Below are 22,147 nucleotides of genomic sequence, written 5' to 3'. Positions count from 1 at the left end.
TCTCTTGAGACTGTAGAGTATTAATAATGATTCTTCTACAGTTTTAGGCCCAGTTGTTTAGGAAAAAAAAAAAAAAAAGACACCCGAGAACAAACTGGACCAATATTTTTTGAAGTACCCTTTGTGATAAGCAATTTAAAAATTGAATAAGGCCACCTAATACGATAATATAAATGAATTGATCAGTATACTACAATCCAAATTATAATTTAAAAAATCAGATAGCTCGATTTTTTAGGAACAGAAAGTAGAATGGTGGTTACCAGGGGCTTAGGGAAAATGGGGAGTTGCTGTTGAGTGGGTATAGAGTTTCAGTGTTGCAGGATGAAAAAGTTCTGGAGATTCATTGCACAACATGAATATACTTAAAACTACTGAACTCTACAGTTAAAAATGGTTCTGATGGTAAAAAAAATTTTTTTAAAAGAAAAGAAAACCAGACGTCTGACATCAAGCTGATATAAGGAATTTATTGTGTAAAAAAGAAACATCTAGAGAATCCCACAGACAGGCCTAGTATGGCTACAGTACTGTATATAAAAGACAATTGCTCACAATGATAGCACTGAAGCACTGAGAGATACCAAAGTACTTTCTGAATCGAAGTCAAATGATACTCAGTATGGTTTTAATATCCTCATATATATCAAAGTTTTACTACTCTGATACTTTTGTAAACCAGGTAACCAGAATACCCAATCAGACAGCTTTTGGTGATATATAACTTGGCAATAACCTAGTCTGGTGATACATAAAACTACTCACTGTACTCATCTGGTATATACCCACACAAACATTTTGAAATTCCAATTTCTTGGTCAAGTGATATGTTGCTTGAATTCATTAAATATATTTAGATTTCTGTATTATACAAAGTTAAATGTACAACTAAATTAGTATATGAAAAGTGCTCACTATGTTTTTACGGGAAATAATCCTGACAAAAATGTTTAATGAATATACTCTATACTAATTCTGCCTTTTTATACTTAATGCTAAATTTATCCCCTCTAATTTACAACAAATTTTGTGATTTTTATAAGAATCTATGCCTCTACAATTCTCAGATTCTTCTTTTTTCCCCCTTATTTCTTTGCTTAAATTCAGTATAAGCTTTCTTGGTATTTTAGGCTTCATGCATACTCTTATTCCTAAACACCAGCAGTTCCTCAGAGACCTAAAATCCAGTATAGGAATTACTGTGTTAGTTCTTGAAAAAGCATTAAAGACATTTTTTCCTGAAATATACAGAACATGTCATGCCAAATCTCTTGTTTACATAATAAAATGGTAATACCAGTGAATTGCACATATAGATTTTATCTCCAAGATAGAATAACTTAAATATTAAAACGTACCTTTAATTGACTTTGTAACAGATGGCAATATTCAATACAAAAATCACAAAACCCACTAACTTTAAATGCTGCATAGTACAGCATACAAACTCATCTCCCTATGAGCTATTCAAACTATGACAACTTTTTAAGCTACTCTAGAATTTAAACCATAACTAGAAATTTATACGAAACACGATTTTATGTTCAAATATGGAAATAAGTAACATAATTCCAAAACCCAAAAGCATCCCAGCATTCTGTAAAAAGAAATATCCCCAGCGGCTACATCCGTGGTCACTAGCATCATTGTGCAGCATTTCAGGTACCTTAAAAAAAAAAAAGGTAAGGGAAAATAAGAGTGACATTTAAGTTTTTAGAACTACAGATGAGTTTTTAGAAAAATTTGTAGGACAGTATACTAGCTTTATTTGTAGCTATACTGTGAGTTAATTCCTTAAAACATGATTACATACATACTGACTCTAGCTAATAATGTCACACAGCATTTCCTAGCAGTTTAACAATGACTACTCATGATGTTCTGGGCAAAAAAAAGTTTGTATTGGTTCAGTGTGCTCCACTGGAAATTGAAAATCTACATTGATTTTCCTATTTCAGTTACTGGCTGCATATCTGAACTGGATATAACATGTAGTTTGTCTTTAGTTCAGAGATAGAAAACCTTATACTATATAAGATATATATTGTCTTTGCTTACAAAGTAAAAAATAAAAATAAAATAATAAAATACAATTTTAGCAGTAAGATTGGCTGGGATTGTTTTGAGGACATTAGCGACAAAAAGATATGACTCCTTTGTTGACTAATAAACTAAGCATTCTGAAGTATACAGCATGCCATCAATATGTGTCTTGTCCTAGATTTCCTACAAATCTATAGAAAATTCACTGCCTGATTACTGAGATCGTATCCTAAAACAATACATCGGAAGGATATAGGTATTTTTGTGAATCCTGATACATATTACGCAAGATAAAGGTGTGATCAACAATCCAAAAAAAAAAAAACTCTGAAGAACCTATATTCTTATATGTCACAAATTTCTGAATATAGAATCACTTCTCATAATGACTGCATTTAAAACCTTTTTTAAAAAAATGATTTTTTTTTTGAGACAGTCTTTCTCTGTTGTCCAGGCTGGAGTGTAGTGGTGCAATCTCAGCTCACTGCAACCTTCACCTCCTGGTTCAACTGATTCTCCTGTCTCAGCCTCCCAAGTAGCTGGGACTACACGCACATGCCACCACCCCTGGTTAATTTTTTTGTATTTTTTAGTTGAGATGGGATTTCACCATGTTGACCAGCCTAGTCTCGAACTCCTGGCCTCAAGTTATCTGCCCGGTTTGGTCTCCCAAAATGCTGGACTAACAGGTGTGAGCCACTGTGCCCAGCCAAAAAAAAAAAGAAAAAAGAAAAAAGAAAAAATGCTATTTTATTGAGCCTATAGTCCTAGCTACTCAGGAGGCTGAGGTGGAAGGATCATTTGGGCTCAGGAGTTTGAGACCAGCCTGGGCAACATAGCAAGATTCCACTTCCTGCTTCCCCAAAAAGAGAGAGAGAAAAAAATGAGGCTTTACCGAATATTTTCTCTATTTTATTGTTGGTCAATAATGTAATAAGATTTCTTAAAAACTTACCATATCAACCAGAGCAACATACATGAATAAGCCAGCAGTAAGTGCAAATATCCACATAGAAACATTTTCAGCATAATGACCAATGAAAATTCCTGTTGCCATTCCAAGATACGCCAGCATGGCTGACAAAGCATTATAAAGGACAGCCTGTTTAACGGTCATGCCAGCCTTTAGTAAAACAGCAAAGTCACCTTTAACAGAACACAAAAAAGGAGGAAAGTCATTGAGAAATCATTTTAAGACACATACCAAGATACTTCCCAGATTTAAGACAATTTTCCAGTGTTTTTGAGAGGGGGGAAAAGAGACAAAATTAAGAATTACCTAGGGTTAAAGCAGTGTTACTCAGTAAATCACCCTAACAGCTGTATAAACTATTGTTTTTCCTTTTTATTCTTCATCATTCAACTTGATGTACAAACTCTTTTTTTCCTTTTTTTTTTTTTTTTAATAGACAGCATCTTGCTCTGTCACCCAGGCTGGTATACAGTGGCACCATCTTGGCTCATTGCAACCTCCGCTTCCTGGGTTCAAGCCATTCCCGTGCCTCAGCCTCCTGAGTAGCTGGGACTACAAGCACATGCCACCACACCTGGCTAATTTTTTAATTTTTAGTAGAGATGGGGTGTTACCATGTTGACCACGGTGGTTTCAAACTTCTGACCTCAGGTGATCCCCCTGCCCTGGCCTCCTGAAGTGCTGGGATTACAGGCGTAAGCCACTGCGCCCGGCCAGATACCTTATCCAAAAAAATTTTTTTAAGGCTTACACTTTGTCAAAATGATAAATACTAAAAATTTACTATTGTGGTCTTGCACTGTTTTCAAGGAGCTTGGAATTTGGCCATAAAGAAGGGAGGAATGGGTGGAGAAGACACATGAGATGATCAGCAAATGATAATGGTAATGCATAACTAAGAGCTGAAGAGTTTAATGCTACAATTATAAAAGGAGAAAAGAGACACATGAAGATGGAAATAAGAGAGGGGCTTCATGGGACTTGAATGTGGAACATAAATTAGATGCCGAAGATTATAAGGAATGGCTGAACATATAACAAGGAACAAAAGTGAAAATGGTATCGGCAGTATGTGTGTGAATATATCTCTGTAAGAAGAAAAACAAGGACGTGAACTGGGATCCAGAACTAGGGAAGGTTTTAAGGCCCAATGACAAAGAAGAACAATATTCAAAACACAACTCATCCACTTCCCTTCAATTCCAATGAGATTCTCTTTCTCAGCTTCTGTTAATGGAAGATGATTCCTTTGTATACTGTAGTCTTATTCACTTTGTATGTATGAAGATGATCCCTGATGTCATCAGTATGCTGGTTAGCAGACATATGAGAAGGCACGGAATTCATGAAGAAGCTTGCTCAACTACCATTAGCAAAAGCCAGTAACACTAGGACGTTTCACCCACCTGGTAAATATAATTTATGTGGTTATCTTACCTAATTCATGAGGCAACTCATGACAGAACACAGCAACAGAAGTACTTAAACCACTCGATAAACCTTCAGTAAAAGCAGCACCTGTGTAAAAATCAATCAGAAAAAGTTTGGTTACATTAATTTGTGTGCTTTTAATCTTATCAGTATGCAAAACGAGGTAACAAAAAAACAGTATTTTGGCGTGAATGAACACAAGTTTCCCAACCCAACTCTGTATCTTCTTTGTAAGAAATCTTAGAGTACATTCCATGAAGTCTAAATTTCCCAAAGGAAAACATCAGGCATGAAAGAGAAGGGAAGGTTTTCTATGCCTTAGAGTGAGCGGATAAAGTTATACAAATCTGAGGAGTAACTGCTACCATATAAAAGGCATATTCAAGAATATAAAATAAACTGTTAAAAAGGTTTAGGAAAAACTCTCCTGTCGAGGGTATAAACATGTTTCGCTTGCCTCAGCAGAATTTACTATGTAACCAGATCTGTTTACATTTATTCTTTCACTATCTCAGTAAGAAAACTCTAAGACAAATAGCTGTCCCCTTTTAAAAAGCTGACATAGTATACAATCAATCAATTAGAAACCATGACTGTGCTTTTTTTTTTTTTTTTTTTTTTTAAAGAGATAGGGTTTCATTCTGTTGGCCAGGTTGGAGTTCAGTGGTGAGATCATAGCTCACTAGAACCTCAAACTCCCGGGCTCAAGTGTTCCATCTACCTCAGCCTACCAAGCAGCTGGGACTACAGGTGTATGCCACCATGCCGGGCTAATTTTTTTTTATTTGTAGAGATAAGGTCTCACTATGTTGTCTAGGCTGATCTCGAACTCCTGGGCTTAAGCGATCCTCCTGCCTTGGCCTCCCAAAGTGCTGGGATTACAGACGTGAGCTACCACACCCAGCCGACTGTGCAGTTGGACGTTCCTCCTTTGTCTGTTTCAGGGCTGCATAATATAGTACGAGAGCAAGAGCACTCGACTCCCAGGGAGCCAAGGCCAGGCGTAGCTATAACACAGCATAGCCTCCTTGGGCAAGTGGCTCCACCTTTACAGGCCTCAGTTGCCTAACTGCATGGTTCCTTCCAGCACTAAATTATTAAAATTTGTAAGTATTCTGTTATCTCCCAATTGTGGTATAACAATTTATTAGCAAAAGTTCTATAATTCTTCTTAGGATAGAGATTGGTAACTGGACTTAGATGTATGAAGATTCCTTTAGCATAAAAGATGACAGAAAACATAATTTTACTTTTATAAATATTACTTACATTATCGATAAGGGAACTTCAATGTATAGGGAGAAAAAAAAATCTCATGCATGCATCATACAAATTAAAGGCTGATCTTAAGACCTTGCAATTTAAGAACAGCTTTTGACAGTTACAATTTAGGTTGTGGACTAGGCACAATTCCTAGCATTTAATCATACCTAACATTTATCAAGTACTTCATTGTCAAAGTAGTAAAATAAAAAAATAACATTTTTATAATCTTGGAAGTCACTAATATCCTCATCTAAACTAATCTATTCTCTGTTAAAATTTGACTAGGTGTTTAATGTGAAAATTTCAGAATCAATCAACAAGGAACAAATATGTAGACATATACCAATTGCTAGGCCATCGCTGAAATTGTGCAGGCCATCGCCCATTATCACCATCCAGGCCAGAGTGGCGATGCCGGCATCTTTCAGCTCCTCCCGAGAGTAGCGCTGGCTGTGACTGTGAGGATGGTGGTTTTGGTGGTGGTGGTGATGGAGAATATGATGGTAGTCATGATGGTGGTGAATGAGATCGTCTGACTGGCCAAGTGTATCGTGGAAATGTGAATGGCATTTATTCTTGCACCCTCTGGGTACATATTCATTGTAGACTTCCTGTGGATGAGCATGAGCTATCATGACCTCTTCTTCTTCCAAGATTGCAGGCTGCTGAGAATCAAAGTGGGAGGGCTCTTGTGAGTCTGCTCGTAAATAGCCTTCAGTTCCTAGGAATAAACGTAAAGGGTATGGGGCAGTTAGAAGGCTTTGTTAATGGACTTGGAGACATTTCAAACCTCACTGAAAAAGTCAACAAAAGATCTTAAAGCATGATAACTCCTTCATATCTGCAGAACTAAACATTAAAGTATTACTAATGAAAAACGTCAATAGATTTTAATGAATTCCAGAAATGGAACGGTCTCAAATATTAAGAATGGATTTTAAATGTTAACCTTCAGTAACTACCTCTCAGATTCTCCCTTAATTTATTCTGCCTCCCTACCTTTTTAAAGATGTCTTTTTTCCTCATCCTAAGAGAAGAACCTGCTTGTTTTAGAAAACATGTTACATTAGATATTTAAAATATTTATTTTAGAAAAATATCTTAGAGAAGTAATGAAAATTTGAAATAAAAAAACATGAATAATCCTGCCATGTGACTTCCTTTTTTGGAAGGTAAAATTCAAGGAAAAAACAGAGAATCTGAATTATTTCATCATCACCAAGAAGCAATTATTATCTATTTGTGCAAAGGAAAATAAATAGCCACAATAAGGTTACTTTTTTTTCTCCTGTACATAGTTATCAATTTTCTTGGAACCATCCCTGACACTATAGTCCATTTCTAGGGCAGGTATTTCCTCCCCATCATTACACATTTCATTGGAGTCCATTTAAAAATCTGAAGAGGGGGCGAGGTGCGGTGGCTCATGCCTGTACTCCCAGCACTTTGGGAGGCAGAGGTGGGCAGATCACAAGGTCAGGAGATCGAGACCATCCTGGTTAACATGGTGAAACCGTGTCTCTACTAAAAATAAAAAGAAAAATTAGCCGGGTGTGGTGGCAGGCGCCTGTAGTCCCAGCTACTCGGGAGGTTGAGACAGCAGAACGGTGTGAACCCGGGAGGTGGAGCTTGCAGTGAGACCGATGGCGCCACTGCACTCTAGCCTGGGCGACAGAGTGAGACTCTGTCTCAAAAAAAAAAAAAACCAAACAAACAAAAACAACAACAACAACAAATAAAAATAAAAAACCAAAAAAGGGAACAGATGCAGAAAGAACAGTGAAAGCATTTTACTTGGTCTTCAGAGAAAAACAGCATGTTAGAGAATATATAGTGGACAGGAAACCATACAAATAGGCAGTAGCAACAATAAAGTTGTTCTCTCCCCTCAGTCAACAACTATCTATTACATACCGATACTAAGCCAGGTACTCCAGCACTAGGCAGTAGGGACAGATTAGAGCATGACAAAGTGTCTGCCCTCAAGAAACTTATCTAATCTTGTGGGGAGACAGCCACTGAGCAAGAAAACACATGTATAAAAAAGGTACTGGAGGCACTGGTTTTAGAGACGTGTAATATGGAGAGTGACTGGAAGACCTGTTGTAGTTGGGTGCTCAGTTCCGGCCTCTAAAGGAAATTTCTGATTTGACACCTGAACAACAAGAGGAGAAATTTATGTGATGGTCTCAGAGAACAGTATTCCAAGCAGAAGGAATAGTGAGTGCATGGCCCAGAGACAAGCCTTATGTGCTCCCAGGGTGAAAAGACGGTCAGTGGGGCTGGAGCACAGTGAACAATGTGGGAGAGTTGTGGGCTCAGTGGGACCTTGAAGATCATGGCAAGGAGCTGGGTTTAAAATATGAATCTTAACTTAGTCTGTCTGACAAGATATGCCAAGCAAACAGCCAAGTTTCAGGAGAAACATGGTAGATATAACCTTAGGCAAGTGATCAAAATCAACACCACCAATAAGTGACAAAGAATCATATCAGGTGGCACACCAAGTCACAGAAAAGGATAAGCACCATTTTGTGGTATTCCTGCCAAAACTGATCAACCTAATCATACAAAAATACTAAACAAACCCAAAATTAGAGGCAACTAAATGCAATATTTGATCCTGAATTGTACTCTGGAACAATATTTTGGTGGGGGTTGGTAGGAGTGTTGGGGTAAAAAAAAAAGCACGATTAAGGCATTTGGAACAAAAGAATAACGTCTGCAGAGAATGGCACTGTATCGATATAAATTTCCTGATTTAATAATTAAACTCTCATTATATGAGAGAATGTCCATTTTCCTAGGGAACATACACTAAAGTATTTAGGAGTAAAGAAACATCATGTCTATAACTTACTCTCAAATGGTTTAGAAAAAAAGTGTGTGTGTAGCTGGCCCTTTAATCACTAAAAAATTAAAGAAAAAGGTGTGTGTGTGTAGACAGAGCTAGAGAAAGACAGTGAGAAATAAATGTGTGGTAAAATAACTGGGGAATATGAGTGAATGGGATACAGGAATTCTTTGTACGATTCTTGAAACTTTTCTATGAGTATGAATTTACTTCAGAAGTTACAGGAAAAATAAATGTAAATATACATAAAACAACTTACTCACTGGCAATTTTTAAAAAAGTATGAGATACTGAAAAACCCAAAACCAAAGGACATGGTCCCATTTCTTCCAGATAGTCAAGTTGCCTGCAAATCATACAGCAATGAACTCCTTGCAGCCCTAAAATTTACACATAAGAACTTACGATCATCTGTATCTACTTTCTCCTCATTTGTTGAAAGTTGAGATTCATACTTGGACAACTGCTTCTTAATCTCCACATCATCATCATTTTCGGGTTTCTTCTGATTCTAAAATAGTAAAGGAAAACAATACTTTAAAACAGTAATTTGTTTATATATATATACAGCTTTTGATCAATAACCAGGTAAGCAAAAGACACAGAATGCCCCCACAGTCATCTGCTCTAAGCATGGTCCCACACTAGCAGCACAATATCTCCCAGGAAATTGTCAGAAATGCATACTTCCGGCTGGGTGCCGTGGCTCACGCCTGTAATCGCAGCACTTTGGGAGGCCGAGACAGGCAGATCACGAGGTCAGGAGTTCGAGACCAGCCTGGCCAATATGGTGAAACTCCATCTTACTAAAAATACAAAAATTAGCCGGGCGTGGTGGCATGCGCCTGTAGTCCCAGCTACTCAGGAAGCTGAGGCAGAAGAATCGCTTGAACTCGGGAGGCAGAGGTTGCAGTGAGCCGAGATCGTGCCACCGCACTCCAGCCTGGGTGACAGTCTCAAAACAACAATAACAACAACAAAAAACCTAGCTAGGGGCATTTCCTTCAGGCATCTAGTGATCTGGTAACTACCTGCCTGGCTGCCGCCATGCCTCTTCTGCACACTGAAACCCCATACTTCTCATACTTTTTATAACCTAAAACTATAGTTTTTTAGTTATTAAAATAAAACACTTTTCTTTAATAAAACACCATTAACATGATTTCTCTTTTAAAACAAGCCTCTATTAACCTTGAATTCATCACTGGGCTTTAACCATCCCAAATACCATACCAGAGAGATTGTACCTAAGTCCAAGCAGCCTCTATGTTGTGTAAAGGTCAGTGTTTGAACAATGGTGCCTGTGTATCATCTACTTAGACAGAACACTTAAAATAAAAGTTTACACATAAATAACAGATTTCTTTTTATTTATTTATTTTTTTTTTGAGATGGAGTCTCGCTCTGTCGCCCAGGCTGGAGTGCAGTGGCCGGATCTCAGCTCACAGCAAGCTCCGCCTCCCGGGTTCACGCCATTCTCCTGCCTCAGCCTCCCGAGTAGCTGGGACTACAGGCGCCCGCCACCTCGCCCAGCTAGTTTTTTGTATTTTTTAGTAGAAACGGGGTTTCACCGTGTTAGCCAGGATGGTCTCGATCTCCTGACCTTGTGATCCGTCCGTCTCGGCCTCCCAAAGTGCTGGGATTACAGGCTTCAGCCACCGCGCCCGGCAAATAACAGATTTCTTATTTGCAGTACCTTTAAATAAGATGATCACCACCATACCTAAGATTTCATTCGAGCTCTAATAGCATATCAAGTGTCTATACATTCTTAGGTTTTAAGAGCTTTTAAAGGCAAACACACACACAAATCTTTACACTTACCCTAAATATAATGCCTCAATACTTTCTCAAAGTATTAAGAAAGTACTTAAATATTTGTAAAAGTAAATGAACTCAGGGTATCTTAAATCATTTATGCTGGTGCTTTATTTCTCATTGGGCAATTGTTCTAGAACGTCGAGTTTAACAAATTCTTTCATTCCATAAGTATTAAGGGCCCATAATGTTCCCTATGCTAAATGCTGGGAGTAGAACATAAAATAAGCCCCACACAGTCTCTGTTCTCACGGAGCTTATTATCTACAGGGAAAGGGATTTTACACAGGTAATGATTATACACTTCTTCGACTATAATTTTTGACACTTTTTATAATAGACAAGAACAGAATGCTATTAAGAGTGTATAACAACATGACCTCAATAATTTCCAGGTGGCCACTGAAAAAATATAACTTATACCAAGACCTAAAGATAGGCAGGAATTTGGTGGGGAAGGTGGGGGAGGCAGCATTCCAGGAAGGGAGTAGCACCTGGAGGGGGTCAGCACTGCTCTGGAACTCAAAGAGGTAAAAGGTGGCTGGGGCCTACTAGGTCAGAGAGGGTGGCCAGAGATGAGGCTGAGGCAACTAAAGGAGATCAGACAACAGAACTCTGTTAAGAATAGTGGGCTTTGTCCAAAAACTTATGCAGCCACTGAAGGAAAGATTCCAAGTAGTGGTGGGCAACCTCATCATATTTTCATTTAAACAAATCACTGCCTGCTCTGTGAAATCTAGATTGGGAAAAGGAGGAAAGCAAAATAATGTGGACAGGCTCCTACTAGGAAGCAATAACTGTCACTCAAGTGGGAGATAACCATGGCTTGGACTAGAATGACAGCAAGAAAGATGGAGAGGAATGGAGAGACCGTGGACATACTCACTAAAACTTGGTTGGATATGGGGATGAGGGGGACATCAGAGATGATTCTCTAGTTTTCAGCATGAACAATAACCTTCACTAGCAGAAGGTTAACCTTAAGCAGCAGAAGGCAGGTAGCCTAAAAAGATGATATATAGAATCTCCCAGGGATGCAGGATGAACCTCTTAAGAAAAATCCTAAGTAAAATGCCCTGTTATGAGCTTGAAGAACTCCCCATACTCACAATATAATGAATAGTATTTTTCTTTTAGAGAGAATTAGATTAAAAATTATTAAGTAACTTTAATATCTGGATGCCTTTAACAAAAGATAAACTCAGCATATTCCAAAAAGGGAAGAGAACATGTAACATTTGCAAAACTCCTATGGGAAGTCTTCGTCTAGAAATTATGCTTACTTGCTGTTTCATGCTCCTTAAACATTGAATATTTATTACCATCTATCATGTACTAGACACTATTCTACACATTGGAGACAGAGCTGTAAACAAGACAGATCCTGGCTTTTAAGAGCTTACATTCTAGTAGATACTATTTTAAAGCAGAGCGCATCAAACTACTCTGACTATAATCCACATTAATATACGTAATGTAAAACAGTAATATATATATAATACTACTGTTGCATTTAAAAATATTGGTTATGACATACAGATTTATTTTACAACTCACTAACAATCTAGAGTTATAACCAAAATTTAAAAAGAAAAAAATATTCTGTATCAGATAACAGAGGGCCTATTTCTTGGAGTCCTAGGTTAAAGAGTGCTAAGTTAAAGAAAAGCTATCCTTAGCTGGGCATGGTGACATGAGCCTATGGTTCCAGTTACTTGAGAGGCTGAGATGGGAGGATTGCTTAAATCCAGGAATTTGAAGCTGCAATGAGCTATGATCATGCCACTGCACTCTAACCTGGGCAACAGAGCAAGATCCTGTCTCTTAAAAAAAGATCCTGTTTTCTTAAAAAAGGAAAAAAAAAAAATGAAAAAAGAAAAGCTGTATTTAGGTAAAACTTGGAAACAAAATTGAAATGAGAATGTTAAATAAATTATGGCATTTTGACCCAGACATACGGTTAAAAAAAGAAAAAAACCAACCCATCCTCAAGTCTCCAGAATGAAAATTGATCTTTTTTTTTTTTTTAACATGAGAATAATTGCAGAAGACTTAAAGAAGTAGGAATAAACTAGTCCATATATGGCAGGTAACCTAAAACTATGATATATGGGATCTCCCAGGGGTGCAAGATGGCTCCTAAGGAAAATTCTAAGTAAAAAATGCCTGAAGAGCTCACATTACTCACCATATAATGAGTAGCTTTTTTTTTTTCTTTTTGAGAGAATTAAATGAGATTAGAAACTATTCAATAACATTAAGAAACAGTCCAAGGGAAGCAATTCGGACAATAGGAACACAGAAGATGACTTCCTTGATTAAGAAAAAATAAGCTATTCTTATTTTACTTCTTCCCTCTATATTTAGGTGCACTAAACAGAGGGTTCCAAATTTTTAATTTGAGGTTTCAGTGAATGTAAAATCTCTAAAAGCAAATACTCCTAGTATGTAAACACTCTCCTGTTTACACATGCATTTGTTTCCCACTGTGGACTCTATGCTCAGCAAGAATCAACTGTGTTAGTTTTGAAACCTCTTCACGCCAGTTATATTTATTACTGTAATTGCACAATTTAATTACACATTGCTCAAACTATGAAATGATGGTAAGGAGTTACTTCTTTTTTGGGGAGTAGAGATATGGTCTTGCTGTGTTGCCCAGGATGCTCTCAAACTTCTGGCCTCAAGCAATCCTGCTGCTTCAGCCTCCCAACGTGCTAGGATTATAGGCATGAGCCACCGTGCCTGGTAGGGGATACTTAATTCCATGAACACAAAAGCTGAATGCTTGGAAGATTCAAAGGCAAGGTGCTAAAAAAAGATATCAAATTACATAAGGCTACCACTGAATAAATTTTTTTTAAATTTCCAAAACCTAGATTCTACATTCAGAATAGCTTTAAGTGTGTAATCTCTTGTTCAATTTTAGAGATACCAAAATTGGAAATCATAGATGAAGCAGCATGGCTGATAAAGAAAAAAAGAAAAGATAATACTGAACACAGAACTCCAACTTGAAGAAAATCCTGGTCAATATCAAATGACCAAAATATGAGTGTACAGATGTATTAGGTTAGATTAAAATGTTGAGATGTGAACACATCATTTTTTTTTTTTTTTTTGAGACAGAGTCTCACTGTTGCCCAGGCTGGAGTGCAGTGGTGTAATCTCAGCTCACTGGAGCCTCCGCCTCCTGGGTTCAAGCAATTCTTGCGCCTCAGCCTCCCAAGTAGCTGAGATTACAGGCATGTACCACCTCACCTGGCTAATTTTTGTATTTGTAGTAGAGATGGGGTTTCGCCATGTTGGCCAGGCTGGTCTCGAACTCCTGGCCTTAAGCGATCTGCCTGCCTTGGCCTCCCAAAGTGCTGCGATTACAGGCATGAGCCACTGCACCTGACCCACATTATTTTGAAGAGTCTCCTGACAGTCTTCTGAATGACTTGCCTGATCATATCAAATAAAAAGTGGCAAATTACTATAGGGAACTCAAAAGTGTTTTTTTGGCCAGAAAGAAAGAGCCTATTGTTTGACTTCGTACCATTTCTAATCCAATTTGCAAAGGGCAAGCCTGTAAAAGTGACATACCCTTTAAAAGAAAACAGAACATTTAGTTACTGGGTGACTAATTAGAAATTAATCACATTAGTTAATCATAATTACTAATAAATATTGATAGTGTATCCATGTATACATGATGCTTCTGGTCTTCAAGGCCCTGCTGGTACCTTGTCTGGTCATTTATACAGATGTTCATCCTTCCCTTTCTTACCCTGTCATGAGTTTCAAAAGAATAGCAAAGATAGAAAATTTCAGAGCTATTAAGATATAGAAATGCTCCTCACAAACATCTCTGGGACCAAAAAGTACTTCAAGGGTACTGAACTCCCTCTCAAATAAAGCTCATACAACCTGGGCATGCTAGTCTAACAATCTAGTTAGAGTACTACTATAAATAAATGTCTGAAGCATAGTAAGTACTCAGTATACTTTTTCTTACCTTTTTCTTCTTATCTTTAAATTGTTTGATCAATGTGAGGACATGTTCGACAAGAAACATGAAATACAGGCCTCCTAGAGCTGTTAGACCCTTCCATGTGGAATCAAAATAGGCACTTTCTTCTATGTTTTGAGAAGACAGATGACTAAAAAGTGGTCCTCTTTTCATTTCCATTGCTGGTTCTTCATGGCTATGACTATGGTGGTGACTTGCATGAGACTGAAGGCAAAATAATTTGTTATTTATAAATTCATCAGTTTCACACAACGAGTCAGAAAGTTGGCTAGGTAAGGTCAAAACTGAAATCATTCAGTTACGCAATTATTCAGATATTTCAGAGACGAGGTGCAGTTTAGGACATTAAAAATAAAATGACCAATGAGTGGCTAGCTATCTAGAACTTAATGCATGTCATGTACTCCAGATACATTTCCAGTGACCCTCATAATACATAAATAGTAAGCATTTTCAATGCTTGACAATCTCCATGGCCACAAATAACAGGAATACTAGACTTAATGTGCACAGTTTCTACTGCTTATATTCCCAACCGAAAAGCCCATACCAATGTCATCAGACTAGCATTGTAAGAAGCCTAGTGTGTGTGTGTTGGGCCCTGGCAGGTACCCGAGATCCAGGTGTACTGCCCTAGCAGCCTGTAGCTGAGTAGAGTAGTAACTACCGCTATTGCACATTAGGGAATCGGGTGTGGAGCACACTAAGAGACTGGGGGATCACAGAGTACGCCCCATACACATGCCACTTTCTATCAGCAGGTCTTCCCGAACATCTGCCATCTGGTGGTCTGAGAGCTTGTCAGAGCAACATAGTTTTCTTTCACTACTGAATGGAACATGAGATATGTAGTGCTCTAGGCATGGTGTGATTTCCTTTTCCCAATTACCCGAAAACCTTTAATGGGAATTTAAATAATGAAACATGCATATTTTTTGACTGAGCACCTATTCCAAATATCTGATGGAAAAGTAAATTCACTTTACCAAACTTGTTTTATGTGTCATGAAGTGTAAATCTCTAAACATATACACAAACATTCAAGTCTGAAGAAAACCTCCAAGTTTCTTGGATACATAAAGGGTCACATATTTTATTTCTGTGGCAATTACACTAACAGATAAAGCAGATAACTCACATTGCTGCAGTACCTCACAGTACTAATAGCCAGGCAGAATTTGTCTCTTTTTATTAAGTGGGTTTCAAAAAGTTAAATTAGTCTGTGTTTTGTAAAAGGAAAGCAAAAAATTCACAAATGTATTAAGATCCAGCAGAAAAATACAGATTTCACTTACCAAATATATTTTAAAATAAGCCTTTCTAAACCAAATTTCTAACATTTTATACAAAAAATTCTAGTATAAACCAAAACATATTATTTTTTCAGTGTTGAATAATCAAACACTAACAGGAAAAACTACTATACTTACATGTGGAAGAAGGTGTAAAAAAGCATCACCACTCAAAGTCCCAACGGCCAGTGCAACAAGGAAACTCAGGAGAAATTTGAAAAACACCCGATTCATGAGGGGCACTAAGATAACCCCCAGCAGAGACAGGAAACTGATGATGGAAATGGCTATAAAACCACCAACCCAGGCTGTCAAACAAAACAAAACAAAACAGAGCAAAGAAAAATTATACAATTAATAAACTTCACAAGAAAGACTTTTGGAGAGTAGCATAAAGCAACATGTAAAAGGAGAGAAGCTAAAAACACACAAATTCAATGCGAATAGGACCTACTGTAGCAATAGCACAATAACCAAGAAATCTGTTGTTGGCTCAAATGAACAACCTGATGGGTACTTAAGAACTCTCCAGGTAAGGAGCATAGCTCTAATGGGAAATTCTTCAGGTTGGGGTGAAAGAGGAAAAATAAATGGTTACCAAGGATGAACTGTAGCTCACTTAGGAACTGAGCTTTCACATTCCCATAAGAGCTGAATTATAAAATAGTTTTTTTTTTTTTTCTTAGAGAAAAGGAAAAGAAAACAAAGAAGAGGAGGAAACCAGGAATTCAATAATGTCCTCAGAAAACAAAGCAGTGATTCCTTCCTCATTACTTTTGAGCAATGCGACCCTACCCTATAGCATAGCTTACCCTAGTTTCACTTATCAATAAGAATGTATCAGTATTAGGTTTCTAAGCAGCATAAATGAACCCAAGACCTCTTCCCAAACAGTGTGACATGATATAAAAATCCCAAATTTCAGGTGATCCTGACACCTTCTTGTATGATGAACACAGAGAAGTCCTAATTGAAATTTGATTTTCTGGGTTTTTTTAAAGGGCAGGGCTAACACCCCTTCCTTGCTTTCTTCACATTCAAGGCAAAGAACAACTAAGATGACATATGTGGAACTGTACTGGAAAACAAATGGGCTGATGCAAATCTAAGGAAAAGCACAACATAAATGAATCTACTGAAATTGTTTTTACATAAAAAAGGCAATTTTACCTATTTGTAATGAATAGGTCTTTGGAGGGATTTCAGCCTTCTTTTCACTTGTATGAATCAGACAAGATCTAGCATCAATTTGGTTGATGATGGCTGGACAGAGATAGTTGAATTCTGTTGCATTCAGCGGAACCTGGACGCCCATGCCATGAGATGTCAGTAGTTTTGATGCATTGAAACACTGAAAGAAACAAAGCAGTGAAAATCACCAAAAGGCATCCCCATCAGAGTAATGTGATGACACAATACCCTTTTTTACCAAAGCTACTTCTTTCTTTTCTCGAGTTAATGAAAATTAAAATCAACTTCTGTTTTGAGCACTTTGGAACTTGCCTCCAGCTACCTGGCAATACTATGTCACCATAGTGGTATCCCACCTCTTCTGTCTACCTCATCAGAGAAGCAGTACATCACGAGTCATCTGGGGAGAAAGCCTCAAGTGGAACAAGCATGAGGATAAATGGAGATTCACAAGCCTGTTAACTCACTGTATAAACGTATTAAGGAAATGAGCTTCAATTTCAAAATGGGGTTCATTAGAGATTGAGAAATATGTTGCTTCAGTACTAACGCTATCCTACTTGGCCTAAACAAGTCCAAGACATGCCCCTCTTCTAGTAATGACTCTACTTGCAAAAACTCAGTTCTGTCTACATATCTGGCAAAGTAATGCTCTGCAATGACAGGATATTAAATTATGCAGATTATTCTTGTGGAGGGCAAGGCTGGTTAATAAAACAAACCTGTACCGGCAGGCAGATGTTTTCAACTATTTAATTAGATGACTAACTTAGTTTGAAGTTATTCCTTTGTGCAATCTCTCCCCCAACCAAAAAAGAAAAGAAAACAAACAAACAAACAAAACCCAAAACTGGCTTTAGTACCAGTTTCTCATCTTCTGTAAAGACATTTTCAACTCCCACCGCAATTCTCAGTTGGTACTACTCAGAGCAAACTTTATCACCAGGGCCGCTATGGCTATGACCATTACTAGGATTAGTCCAGAATTAGTACAGTCACATGCTGGTTTGAATGAAGTACTGAAGTTTTGCTTATTAAACTGTATCAACGAATTCCTTGTTCCTTTTTTTTTTTTTGACATAATTCCCCATTCTTGACATCTGTCAGCCAAGGTGAATTATGTACAGTCTGGAAGTCTACTCTAGAAAAACCACATGAACTCAGAACCTCACTGCCCAGACTTTTCCCTTGTCCAGCATGACGTTCATGGAAATTGCTCCAATTTCTATCATTCCTCAAGTCATGGTGGACCTTCTGTCAAGGAAGCAGCAGTGGTATTCTCAGTAGTCTTCAGCCCCCTCAGTCACACAATATGGATTCTAACATCCTGCTTTCTAACATCCCTACAATATGGATTCTAACTCCTGCTTTCAACTCCTCATTTTCTATTTTGTATTAATAATGTTCACCTTTATAGACTTTCTCTAAAGATAGCCTTGATATCTTTCTCTACATATTTTATATTCTATATTACAAAAACTTTTAGGAGGCAGCACTATAGTCACCAAAATAACCGTTCCCTAAGTTCTGATTTAGGAATGTTTACAATATAGCAGGCAGCTGAGAAGGTGGAAATTCCCTTTTCAATAACTTCATCATTTTACTTTTACTTTAAACTCCTCACAACTAGAAACAGAGTAGCAGAGACAGGACAGACACACAGGTATATTAAAATAATGCACTCATCTTACCTCCTGAGGATTTTCATTCGTGTTTCTAGAATACATAAAGCCTTTTCGGGGCTCACTCATAGATTCATTTGTTTTCCTACCAGCCAGCCGGCTCACCAGGCTCTTTTCTGTGACACTGGGTGGAGTGGAGCTGCTTACATCTTTGGGGAAGAGTTTTGGAGTCTCTATTGTCTCTAGAAAGTGAGTTCCTTCAGAGACAGTGTTGTACACAGTTGAGGTCACTTCACTAGTACTAACACTGTCCTTGACATTCCTTCTACCATTGGCATGTTCTGGTCGGTGAGCTCCTTTCCCTTGGCTGTTTCTAGGATCTTTACCTGAACTATCTGAGTCATGTTCTGGGCAAAGAGCTTTTCGCTTATTTTTACCAGAAGCAGCATGATTACGGTGAGAGTGGTGCTCGTGGTCCGAGTGATGCTCGTGGTCCGAGTGATGGTCATGGTCATGGTGTATATGGATTCTTTTAATCTTATCTATGCCTATATTTTGAAGTAATTTTCTGAACCCTTCAACTGACAAAGAATTATTTTCTCCATAGCGGTAGAAAAGCTGTTGTAGATGATACTGCCGTGTGGTAATTGCCAAGTCAACATTAATGCCAGATTCCCAATTCGGACTAATTTTCTCAGTGGTCTGGGGGAAAGCAGCTGCTGATTTTAGTTCATGAAGGGGATTTGTGACAGAGAGGGTGAAGGTCAGGATCAAGATTACAGATAACTTCCTCGCCATTGCACCTTCCTAGAAAAGACAGGAAAAAAAAATTAACTCACTCTAAAACAAATTGAATTAAGAAACCTTATACTGAAAATTAATGTGTAATCAAGTAATCAAAGTTGCCAGAGCATCATGTGGTGTGACCAGTGTGGCACTAGGTACTGTGAAGATGGAAAGAACTATAGTCCTAGGCGCTACCCTTGCATTCCTAAAACACATGAAACAACTGGAGAACAGCTGAGTGCTAAGAGGCTGCCATTAGCACTGTAAAAGCAATAGTAATTCAGAGACAGGAGAGATCCATGTGGCCACAGCCATCAACTTCTTACTGAAGTTGAGAATTTATTTGAATGATTATTTGAATCACTGAGGCCAATGATTCGAAATGAAATCTAGGCCAGGTGTGGTGACTCATGTCTATAATCCCAGCACTTTGAGAGGCTGAGGCAGGCAGATCACCTGAGGCCAGGAGTTTGTGACCAGCCTGGGCAACATGGTGAAACCCTGTCTCCAAAAAAAAAAAAAAAAAAAAGAACGAAATGAAATCTAGCTACCTTGATCATCACCATCATTTCATAAAATAATCTTCAAGCACCAAAAAATAGAAACAATAATCTCAATTCACATGTTTAAAAAATTGTAAACTAATACACTCTCCTTATATACAAATCCATTTAAGACCCCTTTCTGCAATCACAATCCTCAAAGGTGCTCAATTTTGCCAGTGTATCCCTCAGGATATTTTCTATGCATACTCAAATACATGTATACTTAATTTTTCAAAAAAGATTTTTTAAAATTTAATTTTATTTTATTTTTGTGTAGAGAAGAGGTCTCACTATGTCGTCCAGGTTGGTTTTGAACTCCTGGCCGAAAGAGATCCTCCACCTCCACTTCCCAAAGTGCTGGGATTACAGGCGTGACCACTATGCCCAGCCTCAAATAGGTGTGTACTTTAAATACACACTGAATCTTTTTTTCCTTCTTGACAATGAATCAGACACGTTATGTCCATACATAGAATTCTTAAAGTAAACTGAACTTCATGAAAAACTCACTGTAGCATCCTTGTGTTACTACAAACCAGTCAACATTTAATCACAGACTGTTAATAATCCACAGCAGTGTTTGGAACCAAAGGCCTATGCCCCAAGGAGGAGGGAGCAATTGAGTTGGAGCTTGAAAAGCAGAATTCAGTTAAGCAGAGCCAGAATTCAGTTAATTCAGATCCAGTAGGATGTCCAGCACCAACGGTGGAGGTGATGGTGGTCAAACCCACATCTCCAGCAAAAGACGCAGACGTCAAGCTTCCAACTAAGCAAGAGCATGGGGCTATCCAGCTCTACCAGGGTCAGCTGTTCTTCTCTGGGCAGGGCTCTCGCATTCATTACCGTATCTAAAATACCGGTAATTCCTATTTTGCAAGGCGAATGAGGAAAACACATGAAGGAATGTACATTTTAAGTACTCGTTAAATTCATGTGTTGCACAAGTGCGGGGTATCATACAGGGAACAGTGGGAAATGGAGGTACCGGGTAGAACGACGCTCCTGAAAAGAGGAATCTTTGGGGCTTGAAGTTTCGGGAATTCTTCTACTAGGCAAAAGATAAACATTTAGAAATCATTCCCAGGAGAGAGGCGAGGAGCGGGGTGGGAGGGGACTAGCACAGGGGACAGCTCCGAGCCTTTCTCCAGGGAGGATGCTGAGCGCGGTCGCGGACCCGTTGAAGGATCTCCTTTCCTGCAAGTTGGCGTGTGCTGGACGAAAACGGAAAGCAGAGGGGAAGGGCCTTGGAGAAAAAGGCGAGTACAGAAAACGAAGAGGGCACAAAGCTCTCTTCTAAAAGATTTTTATTTCTAAACAGTCAGTCCCTTCTTCGAATATGGGATGAAAAGTACGGATCTTTTCCTCAAAAAATCCTCCGTTGCACCCCGAAGCCCATCTGAGCATCCTAAGAAGTCCGCCTCTCTAGGGAGAGGGGGCGCCTGTGGCGGGCTCCCCCCAGCATCCTCTTTCTGGAGCCCCCCTGCCCGGTCCGCAGGACACTGTTCTCCGCAGAACCCTCCCTCCCCGCCCCGCCTGTCTGGCCTGCGGAGCTCCCCTCCCAGCCGCCCTGCTCCCGGACCTGAGAGACACGTCTCCGCGGCCTCGTCGTCCCACGGCCCGGCCACGCGCGCAGGTTTGGTTCCACACGGGCGGTCCAAAGGGCTCGGAACGGGCCCACTGGTCTCTTCAAAAAATCTCTACCAGGCGCGGACACGCAGTGGTTTCATTGGGTTGGCTGCCCCTCGGTCCGGAGGTAGCGCCGCGCAGCCACCCGGCAGCCGCGCCCCTAGCCTTTGCGGAGCTGGAGGACAATCACTAATTACCGCCGCGCGCAGCGCCGCGGGGAACCACCGCCCCCTTCGGCCAGGAGTGCGGGGCATGCGCAGTGCGACCCCGGAACCCGGCTCCGCAGACGGATCCGCTTTTCCGCGTGTTCGCCGCCTCCGCGGGGGCGTGGCGCGGCCTAGCGCACTCTGAGCAGCTGGGGGGTCGTTTCCTCCAGGCCTTACTCGGTAGCCAGGGGCCCCGCGGCCAGCTGTGGCCGCTGCTGGGAGCCGGGTCATAAGGGGTAGCGGGATGTTTCTGATGCTGCTCTGGCACATGAGTCCCGGGTCCTTCAGGGAGGGTCCCGAGCCACTCGGGTTTCGCTCTTGGGACAAAGGCCTGGCTCGTGCGCGGGGCGGGGCCACGGCCCCAGAAGAGAGCTAGCAGAGCGGCGGCTTTGCACAGGGGTTCAAGAGTGTGGTGGAGCCAGAGGGCCGCAGGGGGGCGGGGCTGCCTTCGTCTGGCCCTCGGCTGCCTGCGAAACGCG

General features: G+C 39.5%; 1 protein-coding gene across 2 annotated transcripts; it reads right to left on the bottom strand.

The window, feature by feature from the left end:
* Nucleotides 1–450: 450 nt before the first annotated feature.
* Nucleotides 451–21,705, bottom strand: SLC39A6 (solute carrier family 39 member 6). 2 transcript variants are annotated; one of them, XR_012427176.1, is made up of 10 exons: nt 21,416–21,705; nt 18,575–19,312; nt 16,863–17,043; nt 15,831–16,000; nt 14,386–14,604; nt 8,973–9,078; nt 6,057–6,434; nt 4,454–4,534; nt 2,999–4,327; nt 451–1,666 (listed from the first exon to the last, which is right to left on the bottom strand). XR_012427176.1 is itself a non-coding variant. In XM_005586866.3 (10 exons), exons 2-10 carry the CDS (start codon nt 19,301–19,303, stop codon nt 1,514–1,516), a joined length of 2,208 nt encoding a protein of 735 aa, XP_005586923.2. In that variant the 5' UTR covers nt 19,304–19,312; nt 21,416–21,705; the 3' UTR covers nt 451–1,513. The 2 variants fall into 2 exon arrangements, 1 of the variants encoding a protein (XP_005586923.2); XM_005586866.3 differs by having other exon boundaries at nt 2,999–3,189.
* Between the last annotated feature and the right edge of the window lie 442 nt (nt 21,706–22,147).

The sequence above is a fragment of the Macaca fascicularis genome, chromosome 18, assembly GCF_037993035.2.
Source record: "Macaca fascicularis isolate 582-1 chromosome 18, T2T-MFA8v1.1".
Taxonomy (NCBI): Eukaryota; Metazoa; Chordata; class Mammalia; order Primates; family Cercopithecidae; genus Macaca; species Macaca fascicularis.
This window is presented reverse-complemented; position numbering and strand designations above follow the sequence as displayed.

Bases quoted from the DNA above. Each gene is read 5' to 3' on its own strand.
- SLC39A6 (XM_005586866.3), bottom strand. From the start codon at position 19,303: ATGGCGAGGAAGTTATCTGTAATCTTGATCCTGACCTTCACCCTCTCT. The intron at 16,001-16,862 runs GTAAAATTGCCT...TTTGTTTGACAG, and splicing joins GACCTATTCATTACAAATAG to CCTGGGTTGGTGGTTTTATA. The intron at 6,435-8,972 runs GTAAGTTCTTAT...GTTTATTCCTAG, and splicing joins GAAAGTAGATACAGATGATC to GAACTGAAGGCTATTTACGA.